Consider the following 11,565-nt stretch of genomic DNA (forward strand, 5'->3'; position numbering starts at 1 on the left):
ATGACAAACCTTAACACCAATATTCTTACTAAACCATAATTAATCACTAGCACAACCCACATATTACCACCTTTATATTGCAAAACTATTACAACAAATCAAACTTATCATATTCAGTGATCTACGTGAAAGTTTTTATTATATCCTTATTGAATACCTATCATATTAGGACCAAATTCATAACTTGTACTAATTGCCATTACTATTTTCAACTCTCAAAAAGATATAAGTGAAGCATGAGAATGCAACTATTTCTTTAAAATTATAACCACCACCATGTTAAAAGATATAAGTGAAGCACTAGAGCAACTGCCTAGCTCGAAAGATATAAGTGAAGCACATAGAGTATTCTAACAAATCACGAATAATGTGTGTCCCACTAAAAAATGTGTGTCCGGCAAAGATGATTGTGACAAACTAAAAAGCAAACAAAGCAAAGACTCATATAATACACGACGCTCGAAGCAAAACTCACATCATGTGATGAATAAAAATTAAAAATATAGCTCGAAGTAAAATTACCGATAGTTGGTAGAAGAAAGAGGGGGATGCCTTCCGGGGTATCCCCATGCTTAGATGTTTGGGAGTCCTTGAATATTACCTTGGGGTGGCTCGGGCATCCCCAAGCTTAGGCTCTTGCCACTCCTTATTCTTTCATCCATTATGATCTCACTCAAAACTTAAAAACTTCAGTACACAAAACTCAACAAAAACCTTCGTGAGATCTGTTAGTATAACAAAGCAAATCACTACTTTAGGTACTGTTGTAAACTCATTCACATTTTATTATTGCATAATACCTACTGTATTCTAACTTCACCATGGCTTATACCCCCTATATAAATCCATAGATTCATCAAAACAAGCAAACAACGCAACAAAAACAGAATCTGTCTAAAACATAATAGTCTATAATAATTCGAACAATGATCATACTTATGTAACTCGAAAACAGCACATGAGTCCGAAGACGGGTTACCTCGGGGGTAAAGCCCCTGGTCGTGGTTTGAAAGACCCCCTCTACTTTATTCCTATGTCATGGCCGACCGATTCAAACGTTTAAGAGTGCTAGCTTTCGGCTCTGTCCGTCAGAGGTACTACACCGCTGACCCGGGAGTAACAATCACAGCGGTGCTCCCTTTGCCCCTTAGCCGAATGATCGGGAATATAACGGGGAAGCACACGAGCAGGGCAACCCAGCTTGGCAAAAATCTTAAATCCAATCGATGCATATTTTGGCTTGAAAGACAATGTTAACAATCTTCTCCAATCCGAGTGTTCCATCGATGTATCCTTCATCGGGAGGTCCCTTCGAATTTGAACGTTCGGTGGTTATCGGCGTCCTTAATTAATTAATTAATTAATTACTCTGTGTAATGACAATTTCCTGGCAATTAAAGAATAGTCATGAATAATAAAATCTATTAAAAAGGCTTTTCTGGATGGGTCGGAGGGAATCCAGAACCCTAGAGCCGTGTACAGCCCCCCTCTCTTTGCATAAGGCGGTTTGCCTAATTATACGTTTCCTCCCGCTATAAGTGCGCGACGCCTCCCGGCCGGCCAAGCTCACATCCGCCTCTCTCTCTCTCTCTCTCTCTCTCTCCTCTCACCGCACCGCGTCCCCTCCCTCTCCTGTCGCGTGCGCTCCGCCAGCAAAAGGTAACCACCCGTTTTCCCCTCCCCGATTAAATCCGCGTGCTAGCTTCCTCCAAGATTTGGGGATCTTTAGGCGTCTCGTCGCGAGCTCTCTCGATCGCTCCGCGCTCCCGCGGTTAGTGATTCCGGAGGCCGGCGGATCTGGCGGCGGGGGCCTGGGGGAAATTTTTGGTGCCCGGATTTGAAGCGATCTGTTCTTGATTTCGCGTTCGTGTCTGCTGAGGAGTCGGGGTGGGTGAGGCGATCTGTGTCGGTTTAGTTGTCGGGTGGTCAGGCTCTCGGGAATTTCTTATCTTGGTGATTAAAAAAATTGGGGGATTAATTTTTTACGGATCGATGGTTATTCTCGTGATCTGTTCCGGTAGAACTCCGTGTATAGCTTAAATTGACGCGATTCGTTCGCGTACGGGAGAACTTGGTCTCGTTATTGGTGGGGAAATGTTTCGATGCGTCGATTTGTCGCGCTATGCGCATCTCGGATTCCCGTAATCCTCGGAGAGTTTCATCTCTGTTCATCTGTCCCCCGGGAGGTCTGTAGATCTGTTTCGTTTTGGTCGATGAAGTTACTAGGTCTCGGCTAGGCACGAGGGTGCCTGATTTGCTTAGGTCCTGCATATCGCTTTCAGTTGTCATTTGTTTCCATTTAATCATCAAATTCAATGAATGGCATGTGATGGATATTGTGATGCTGCGCAGCTTCCACATAAGGACCAACAAGAGAAACCTTAATCTGTTCGGTGCCAGTCAAACCTCAACAACAAAGTTTCATGTCTGATCTCGACGTTACTCTGCCATCTGCCTTCGGTATGCTTCCATTGCATCCATGTCTCGCTTCTCATGAAATAAATGCTAAATTGAACATTCTGTAGTTTGATGTATGTAATTTAGTCACTTTGAGCTTCTCAAAACTAAATTGTAGTCACCTGATTATCCTAAACAAGGGTTTGGTGTTCAATCTGGTCCCCTTGTTATGATACTTTCATGTTACTCATCGTGACCTTGGTATGTACATGAGCTCTACCTACATGTTGTCTGATATGGTGTCTTCCTCCGTAGATCCTTTTGCTGAGGCAAATGCTGAGGATGCTGGTGCAGGCCCCGGCGCAAAAGATTATGTGCATGTGCGCATCCAGCAGCGCAACGGCAGGAAGAGTCTGACCACTGTCCAGGGCCTGAAGAAGGAGTTCAGCTACAACAAGATCCTCAAGGATCTCAAGAAGGAATTCTGCTGCAATGGCACAGTAGTCCAGGATCCGGAGCTAGGCCAGGTATGATACTGCCGGCCGTGCTTCAATTGCTTTTCGGCCTGATGCTGTTATACTGACTATGATTTGCCCTCTGCAGGTCATTCAGCTTCAGGGTGATCAGCGTAAGAATGTTGCTACTTTCCTAGTCCAGGTACCTTCCGACGTCTAACAAGACGAACACCATTTATCATTCTGTCAAACGTTCTTGTGACTGATTATACCATCCTTTCTGTTTTGCAAAGGCTGGGATTGCGAAGAAGGAGCTCATCAAGATCCACGGCTTCTAAGCCTTAGCCGCCTCCGATAAATGCTCGAACCGCCAGCCAGTTCTTCTCTATATTGAAGACATAAGGCATATATACTGCCGCCCGCTTGTTGAACCGTGTCTTGCTTGATGCAAGTTGTGTTGTCACCTGATTACTATGCTGCTGCAGTACCAGCATATCAGTATGGTTTGTCTAAGATGTTGCCGACTAAATAAAAATCTGTATCGTTTGGCTATGGCTCTGGTTTTGGTCCCAAGTTTCGTTTCCTTCGTCGTCGCGATCGTGGATGTTTGTTTTCTTGTTCGTCTGATGAGCCTAATGTGCTGCGTGCTGGTTGCTACTGCTCCAGTATCTGCCGATTCTTGGCCCACATCGTTTTGTCGAATCCTTAGTCGGCAGTAGGTCGCAGACAAGGACGAGTCATCTGAGACCACACCGCTAAGGGGAAGCTTATCTCATGGCGCTGGCTCGACACTGTAGTTAACCATGTGCTCCACGTTTACTGTTCCCAGATTCCAAACGTTAATCATCTGTCAGCAAAACTACAGAAAGCGTATAGTCAATGCGAAGTCACGGGGTCATCTACTGTGGAGCACCTATACGTGAGGTACCTGAAAAATGATGCATGTCAGTCACTTCTCTTTCTGGTCATCAGATCAATATCCAACTGTCAGGAGCACGCCGCCATCTGTTCATCTTCTTCCTCCTTCCCTGTGACGGTTCCTCCTCCTACCCTGTGGCCTACCTATAGCCATAATTCCCTACCTGCCGCCCCCCTCCCCCATCGCCATGTTGGCCACCGTCCCTCTTAAGCATCGCCCAGATGAACACCTCCGGCAGCCCCTCTCCTGCACCCCTGGTTAAGTTTCGGACTCGCCATTGCCGGCTCCCACTCGCACACGGCTCGGCCTTGCTGTGGCCGGTGCTCCTCATGCTGTCCCGCCTTCAGCTTCGCGCTTTGGCAGAGAAAACTGACTGACGCCACAAATAAGTTTAGGCACCTGAGATTTAGCAAAACCGAATACTCCACAGCCCAAGGGTGCAGATGATGAGTCTCACACTTTCACATAGTAAGATAGCTCCAGCATCCAGATGAGCACACGCAAACTTCTCTATAAATGCGAAGCTCCTCTACAGCAGATGACCTCTCAAATCAGTTTGGTCACAGCACCTCCAGTTCCTACGCAAAGTTTCGGTCCAGCTCAAGAAACATACATCATCACCAGGACAAGAAACAGACAGAAGCAGCCACGGTCAAAGTGTCTAGAGACATGCCTAAGTAATGCGTTTGATTGAAAAATACTACTGATACTACATTTGATTACAAGGGCGTCGTGAAATTTTCTATGCGAGCTAAAGGGCTATCAGAACATCAATTAGGTACAGCCGATGATAGCACCCATTTCAGGGACCAATGTTACTACAAGTGATTTCTTCTTCCAGATCAGGCACCCACCCCGTGTACAAGGCAAGATCGTCCTATATTCAGAAATACGAGTAGGATACAGCGTGTGGCCGGGCCATCCTATATCTTCTGCTTCAACGCTTGGCGCAGCTGGACCTTGCGGCCGTCGAATCTCGAATCCAGAGGCTTGGACTTCAGGCTCTGCTTCTTCGCGCCCTGGGGCCATTCGATGCGACCTTTCATCGCGCGCACCACGTGGGGGTTCACCAGCTCCGGGCTCCACTCGCCCACGCTCGGCGAAACCGTGCACACCTCGCTGCCCTTCAGGGTGGGCGAGAGAGCGGAGTTCGACATTCTGCCGCTGGAGAGCATCCCGTTCAACAACTCTGATCCTGTTTTCTTGCGGCCATTGTCGTTGTTTGATGATCTCCAGAGTCTGGCGAAAGAAGGCCCTCTCTTCCGGTACTTCTCTGCTGTGGTCGAACATACTTCGCTGATACCGCTGATGGACCTGCAGTTTTCAGAATTGTCGTCGCAGTCCGTTCCGCTCACCGATGCGCCGTTTCCTCCACAGAAGCCGTTGACTGATGGTTCACTCCCACCTGGTGAGTTGCTCGAGCCGTGCTCGTCGACATGGCTGACAGTCTCCCATCCGCTGTCATCTTCCTCTTCATTTCTGGCACAGGGTTGATGGGGATACCTCTTTGATGGTTTTTCCAGGAAGATGTCAGTTTCAGGACTAACTGTGTGGATCTTTGTTGCATGACCGATGGGGATATCTCCATTACACTGCCCAATCTCCTTCTCGTCAGTGTCTTCCCTCTGTCTGAGCTCCTCAAATACAGCAAAAATGTCCTCTGACGCAGGTGGCGGTTTGTAAGAGAACTCCTTAATATCATGAAACTTCATAGAGCAAATTGCTTCCCTTAGCCTTTCTGCATCTCTTACCATCTCTTTATCTGCAGTATTGCCTCCGTGGGAACTGAGGAAAGCCTCAACCTCAGACTGAAGGTCGCTCAGATGTGAATACTTGCTGTCTAGTGTCAGCTTTGCATCAACGAGCTTCATCTGAACCCTCTCTTCGCGCCAAACCTCCGCCATCTGCAGCATCTTCCTTTCTTCCTCCAGCTCATCTCTCATCTTCATAGATTCACTCTTCAGAGCCTCAACCTCAGCTTTGTCTTCCGCAATCTCCTTTGCTAATTCATCACACACCTCCTCCATAAGCTCCCTGGCCTTCCTCTCCTTTTCATAATCTTGCAAGTATCGCTTTGCCACCAACTTCAACTCGGATACCTCAGTGGCCAACTTGGAATTCATAATTTCTGCCCTTTGTCGGTTCTTCCTCTCCCGGTTCAGACTCTCTTTAACACCATCAAAGATGTCTCGAACCTTGTCATGCTCCCTGCTCTTCCAGGAAGCCTTTTCCTCAGAAAGGCTCCTTAACATGTGATCAAGCTTCTTCTTTGCAGACCGACTCTCAGCTTCAAGCTCATGAATCCTGTTGTGAGCCTGCATAAGCTCTGCTCTTAGTGCAGAGATTTCTGCATCAGCACTCACTGGATAACGATCAAAGGAATCGCAGTCAGCATCCCTCGACGTGTTCAAGCAACGACGGTCCCACTTGGTTGCCACCTCCATTTCGATTCGAGGTGATGGAGAGTAAGCTCCCACCTAATTTAGGATCAAAATCATTCTCATTAATAAAACAAGATCAGAAAAGAAAATGGTGAACTGTACTCTTAAGTAGTAATAATTTGTGAACAAGGAATATACCTCATGAATGCTGCCGTTGCCAAGAGGTTTTCTTCCTGACCTGCCTTCCAGGACAGCTTTGTAGTAATTGCACCGATCCGGCGTATGCAGAGGCTTCGGGTTAGGCTGCAAATTATCTCTGTTAGCTCATCACCAACACTTCAAAACCACATATTAATACTCCCTCCGTCCCAAAATAAGTGTCGTCACTGATTTAGTACAAAGTTATACTAAGTAGGTGACAGTTATTTGGGGACAGAGGGAGTATATGTTACAAAATCTACAAGTCAAATGGAGAAAAAAATGTTCAAAGCCACCCATTGGATGGTCACCATTACAGATAGTAACACTAACAGCAATATATAGGGACCACAAGGACCCTGATTAGAGGGTAGATAATAATGGAAACATGGAGATGTGACATCCCTGGGCCCGATTAATGGAGATACAGCTAACACTAAGCAATCTAGGACGGCAATGATCACCAATTGGATCAACAAAGGACATGGACATGCTCAAATCTAACATAAAACCCGACATGATAGTGGTACCAAATTGATGCGGAAACATGGACCCTGCTATCTCTCCCTAAATACCAAAATTTACCCAGCGAAGTAGATGCACAGCTTGCTACACATTATGACGCAATAAGCAACATTTATGCTAGATAGTCACATTCCACCTCCAACTAAAAATGCTCAGCGGCAAAATGGTCCCTTCGTCCGTCGAATCGGCGACGCGGTGTGCCGAGACAGTAACATTGTGACAAAATTCGCAGCCATGGCACCCGATTCCCTTCGCCCATCGGATGCGGGGACACCTAGCTTTCAGAACAATCAGCTCAAAACTTGTAGAAAAAGGGTGACAGAGCACCAAACGACCAAAATTCTAACTAGTTCGTCGCTGGTTGCATTCCACCAGAGGACGGCCACAACGAAACCCTAGAACGCCACAGCAGCACAGACGCACGCAGCCACGGGGAAAGAAGATCCACGCTGATCTGGGAGACAAACCCCTACCTCGGGCCGTCGCCGCGGTTCCTCGGGCACCGGGTGGACCCGCCAGAGCGCCGCGGCGATCTTCCTCACGGAGGCGGCCCCCGCGCCGACACGCGCGGCGGCGTCCCCGGGCCAGCGGAGCGGCGGGGTGGCGGGCGGCGCGGCCGCCACGCGGCGCGCGGACGCCGCCAGGGAGGGGCTCTGCACGCGCAGCCGGCGGCGGGGGCGGGGGCGAGAGGCGGGCCCCGGGGAAGCCGCAGCGACCGCGGCCGGCTCCCTCGATCTGGGCGGCGGGGACTTGGCCTGCGGCGTGCGGGGCCGGCGGGAGCGCGCCATTGGCCGCGGGCTCGCTCGCTCGCTCAGTGGGCGTCGGCGGCGGGCGGGGGCGGTGGCATTCACCGGTGGAGGGAGGGAGGCGGATGCGCGTGCGGGTCTGCGGGCGAGATCCAGTACTGCTGGTGCCACGGCAGGGGACGCCGTGGTGTGTGTGTGCCCAGTGGTGGTTTTGATACGACTGGCGGTAGTGCTACGAGTAGTACTAGTAGTAGTAGTAGGGGTAGCTGCGTAGGCTCGTGATGGAGGCTGGAGAACGTGGGATGAGGGAAAAGGGAAGGGGAAAGGGAGATGGATGGAATGGAATGGAAGGATTTGTTTTGCTTTTGTTTCTCTTCTCTCGTGGATTTGGTAGTAATTTGGGATTTGGAATTTGTGGCTTGTGATGGTGAAATGTTTTTGGGTTGAGTCAAAAATGGTCTAAGTTGAGCTGTTTGGATAAAAGACACAATAGTGATTTAGGGCTTATGGGATATCCACAGTGAGTTGTGTTTGTGAGAGTATATACCTCAAAGTTTTAGAACAAAAATTTAGTAGCAATATCACTTGCTAAAATTTGAATGAATATGACTTTTCGTGTGCTAAGAAAAAGAATGGAAATGGGCGAGGGATTATGGTAGCGAGTACACATACAAAAATATTCGCAAAACAAAAACTATGCATATTAAATTTGACCTCATGCAGTTCACAAATTTTGCTACGACTTTTCACAATGTACCATATGGTATTTTGACTTCATGGAGGTGTGCGCCCAACTAATTGAATTTTTTCGCATTTGCTAATCATCAAGTCCCCTTTTCGGCTTAGCGTGAGCCCGAAACGGGGGCAGCATGAGCATCACCAGGGACGGCGAGGCCGAGCGGCAACCGACGATAGCTGACAGGAGTGAGTCCAAAACTTGACGGGTGCAGGTTGATGAGAAGGGATGGGGTGGTCACCGGAGTTGTCGTGGGTCGAAGGGCTTAGAGGGATGGTCAAGGTGGTGGCCAACACAACAGTGGGGGGAGGTCAAGGCGAGAGAGGACTAGGCGCGACAGCGCCCGCGGGCCGGGAGGCGGAGGAAAGTAGTTAAGGGTAGGTAGGTCGCGGGGGTGAAGGACGAACCGTCACGCGCAGAGGAAGAAGAACAGTGCACGCACATTCGGCGTTGGATGTTGATCGGACGGACGAGAGAAAAGTGACTGCTCAAAAGAAAAATCAAGTACCTCATAAACACGCGCTCCCCATTCTTCTCCTTCGTCGGTGTGCGTGCAAAAATCTGAAAACTAGTTTTCCTGTGAGAACACAGACAGTGAATTTTCCGACTCAAGTTAATTTTAGTTTGGTTATTATAAAGGGACGCGGTTTAATAACACAAAACGGGGAACCAAAAGTGGACAGTTTCAATGAGAACGCCGCCGTACATGCCCCGTGGACCACATCACGCTATGAGGATGTCGCTGGAAAAGATAGTTCGAGTGGTGGCCGGCGAAGACCCATGGATCCAAAAGGAGGAGCAGGGTCGTGGTTCAACGAGAATCTCCGTGCACCACCCACGCCGGAGACGTTGATGATGGCCGGCGAGGACCTGGTAGGGAGAGTGTGGGGCAGGCAGTGCTAATCCTCGAGAGATGGAGAGAACGCCATGCGCCTCCTACACGTTAATTAGACCAACACGAGTGACCGACACTTTAAATTCCAGCGTGCCATCGTCGGTAAATCCATTTTTAGATGCACAGCGTTGGTAAATCAATTAATTTGGGTATAGTACTTACTTCGATGTAAATTAATTGCAAATAGAGGCCATGTCAATTAATTCGGCTGGGAGGTAGTACTTTTTCTGCCTGCGAAAGGCCTGATATGGACTGGCATATGAAATTAGCTCAAGCCGAAAGGGGATTTTTTTTTGCATGGTAATACGTGTATCATTCATATCATAAAGAATAAAGTACAAGTCACGTAAAGACCGACATGACAAAACTGAAAAGATAGCAGAACATCTCTGAGCTTAACACCAACGTCCGTCACCTGCCTCCAGCACCACCACAACAGCCACCGAAGAAAAGAATGACGAATCACCTCCTCGCCCGAGCTCGACGCGGCTCCATCGCTGATATGCAGTTTTGCGGACCTCCAAGGTGGCTCGTCAAAGGGGGTTATTTGGTTATGGGCACATGAATGGCACGATGGTGCATGTACACGTGGTGGTACAATACAGCCATGAACGGACTCGTTCCATGAATCTGCGTGGTCCTCCGTATCTTGCAGCAACTGCAGAGGCATCCGTCCTACTACTACTGTACTCTACAAAGACTTGAAGGGAGTACGTATGTACAGTAGCTGGCATGTACCAATCGGTCATAAAAGTCAATTTAGGGCGTGTTCAGTTCAGTAGGTGCTGTACTGGATCGGTGCCCCTCTAGTGAGCATTGCAGCCACCCACTAATCCATAACTACTACTCCCTCGGTTCCTTTTTATAGGACGTTTTAGACACCTGATTTTGAACTGTCCTGACAGCTCTCTGAACTATGTAAAACGTCTTATAGTAAAAGTGAACAGAGAAAGTGCCTGTTTCAGCAATTTTTTGATGCATGCCCTACAAGAGAGACAGCCTCCAACTTTTGAATGCCTCTCGCATGGTACGGTCGCAGAGCATAACACCAACCAACGTACCCAACGTACCACTACAAGATATAAGCACGTACCACCCGTAAAACCTAACAACGTGGAACATGGCCTCCACTCTCCCTCGATCCATCGGCATCGGGCCAAGAAAACCCGGATACGATGCTCCCATGCATATCAACCTCCGAATCATAACCAGACCGACGTGCGGAGCACCTAGGCTACGCCGCCGGTCACGGAGTTCGCGCCAGCATGGCCTGCCTCTTTCTAGGCCTTTAATTGGAGGGAGTGCTCACATGAAACTTTGCATAAATGCTGAGGCATGCCTACGGCCATACTACTGCAAAGGAGAGGAGTCTACCAACCAATGCAAAATAAGCATATCTTGGAGATTTTGTCATGTCTTTGCGTCTCAAAGTCTTGCCATGTTTGTAAGTCTTGCAATGTTCTCGGAAGATTATGATGTTACATTCTACCAACCGATTAGTAGACCAACTGGCTACTTCATTAGGCTGATTGAAACTAGTTTAGCATCTCGTTGCTTACGTGTTTACGGTAAATAATTGTGATGGTGCTGTCTTTCCTCGCTCGATCGAGAGATGATTTAAATAAGTCACCGCTAAGGACCATATGGGCTATACAAAAGATTCGTGTATAAGTATGAAATAGGCAATAAACTTGTGTCAGCCAGTTATCAATGTGGATTCGGAAATTCCCAATATTTATTTTTAAATCGACCTAGTTATAGACACGCAAAAGACCATCCATTTCCTGCGAGAATAAAGAGGGTTCCAAAACGTGTATCGTAGGTGACACAAGTCTTGATTTATGAAAGCAACGATATAAGGGAAAATACCCAATGAAATAATTGAAGTTGTAAATTTATTCTAAGTTAGACTTGCTTATGTTTGAGCGACCCCATAGTGAAAAGTATTGAGATCTACAACATCAAATACACATTGTACGAAAGTATATTTCATAGGAAATTTCATGAGATTAATTTGGTGTGTTTAGATGTTACTAATATTTTTTATAGACTTGATCAAACATATATAGACATAAATTAATTAATTTTTTACCCGCAAAAAAAATTAATTAATTTGAAACGAACCCGTCCCAACTCAAATCAAAATCAAATACAAAAAGAAACAAACCTGTCACTTGAATTATTTTGGACTGTAGGTAGTACCTGCGCTGACGAATGGTTACGCTTCCGCCCGTGCAACATTATCGTGGGTGACGAAATTGATGGCCACCTCGTGTCCACTCTCCCGTGGAGAGCTGCTGCGAGTCTCGATTG

At 47.6% G+C, this 11,565-nt stretch overlaps 2 protein-coding genes across 3 annotated transcripts; one reads left to right on the forward strand and one right to left on the reverse strand.

Moving 5' to 3' along the window:
- The first annotated feature begins 1,486 nt into the window (after positions 1 to 1,486).
- Positions 1,487 to 3,404, forward strand: LOC123182496 (protein translation factor SUI1 homolog). Of its 2 annotated transcripts, none has more exons than XM_044595075.1 (5): positions 1,487 to 1,659; positions 2,353 to 2,460; positions 2,713 to 2,924; positions 3,001 to 3,054; positions 3,146 to 3,404. In XM_044595075.1, exons 2-5 carry the CDS (start codon positions 2,424 to 2,426, stop codon positions 3,188 to 3,190), a joined length of 348 nt encoding a protein of 115 aa, XP_044451010.1. In that variant the 5' UTR covers positions 1,487 to 1,659; positions 2,353 to 2,423; the 3' UTR covers positions 3,191 to 3,404. The 2 variants fall into 2 exon arrangements, with proteins under 2 accessions (XP_044451010.1, XP_044451011.1); XM_044595076.1 differs by lacking the exon at positions 1,487 to 1,659 and adding an exon at positions 1,693 to 1,887.
- A 1,025-nt stretch (positions 3,405 to 4,429) lies between these two features.
- Positions 4,430 to 8,046, reverse strand: LOC123182497 (uncharacterized). Its single transcript, XM_044595077.1, has 3 exons — positions 7,349 to 8,046; positions 6,351 to 6,455; positions 4,430 to 6,248 (listed from the first exon to the last, which is right to left on the reverse strand). The coding sequence occupies exons 1-3, from the start codon at positions 7,661 to 7,663 to the stop codon at positions 4,695 to 4,697; spliced, it is 1,974 nt and encodes a 657-aa protein (XP_044451012.1). The 5' UTR covers positions 7,664 to 8,046; the 3' UTR covers positions 4,430 to 4,694.
- Positions 8,047 to 11,565: the final 3,519 nt, after the last annotated feature.

Source organism: Triticum aestivum, chromosome 1D (assembly GCF_018294505.1).
Source record: "Triticum aestivum cultivar Chinese Spring chromosome 1D, IWGSC CS RefSeq v2.1, whole genome shotgun sequence".
Classification (NCBI taxonomy): Eukaryota; Viridiplantae; Streptophyta; class Magnoliopsida; order Poales; family Poaceae; genus Triticum; species Triticum aestivum.

Excerpts from the sequence above, each read along its gene's own strand:
- LOC123182496 (XM_044595075.1), top strand. The coding sequence starts at position 2,424 with ATGTCTGATCTCGACGTTACTCTGCCATCTGCCTTCG. Across the intron at positions 2,461-2,712 it reads TACTCTGCCATCTGCCTTCG|ATCCTTTTGCTGAGGCAAAT; the intron begins GTATGCTTCCAT and ends CTTCCTCCGTAG. Across the intron at positions 3,055-3,145 it reads TTGCTACTTTCCTAGTCCAG|GCTGGGATTGCGAAGAAGGA; the intron begins GTACCTTCCGAC and ends TGTTTTGCAAAG.
- LOC123182497 (XM_044595077.1), bottom strand. The coding sequence starts at position 7,663 with ATGGCGCGCTCCCGCCGGCCCCGCACGCCGCAGGCCAAGTCCCCGCCG. Across the intron at positions 6,456-7,348 it reads AACCGCGGCGACGGCCCGAG|CCTAACCCGAAGCCTCTGCA; the intron begins GTAGGGGTTTGT and ends GATAATTTGCAG. Across the intron at positions 6,249-6,350 it reads GCAACGGCAGCATTCATGAG|GTGGGAGCTTACTCTCCATC; the intron begins GTATATTCCTTG and ends ATCCTAAATTAG.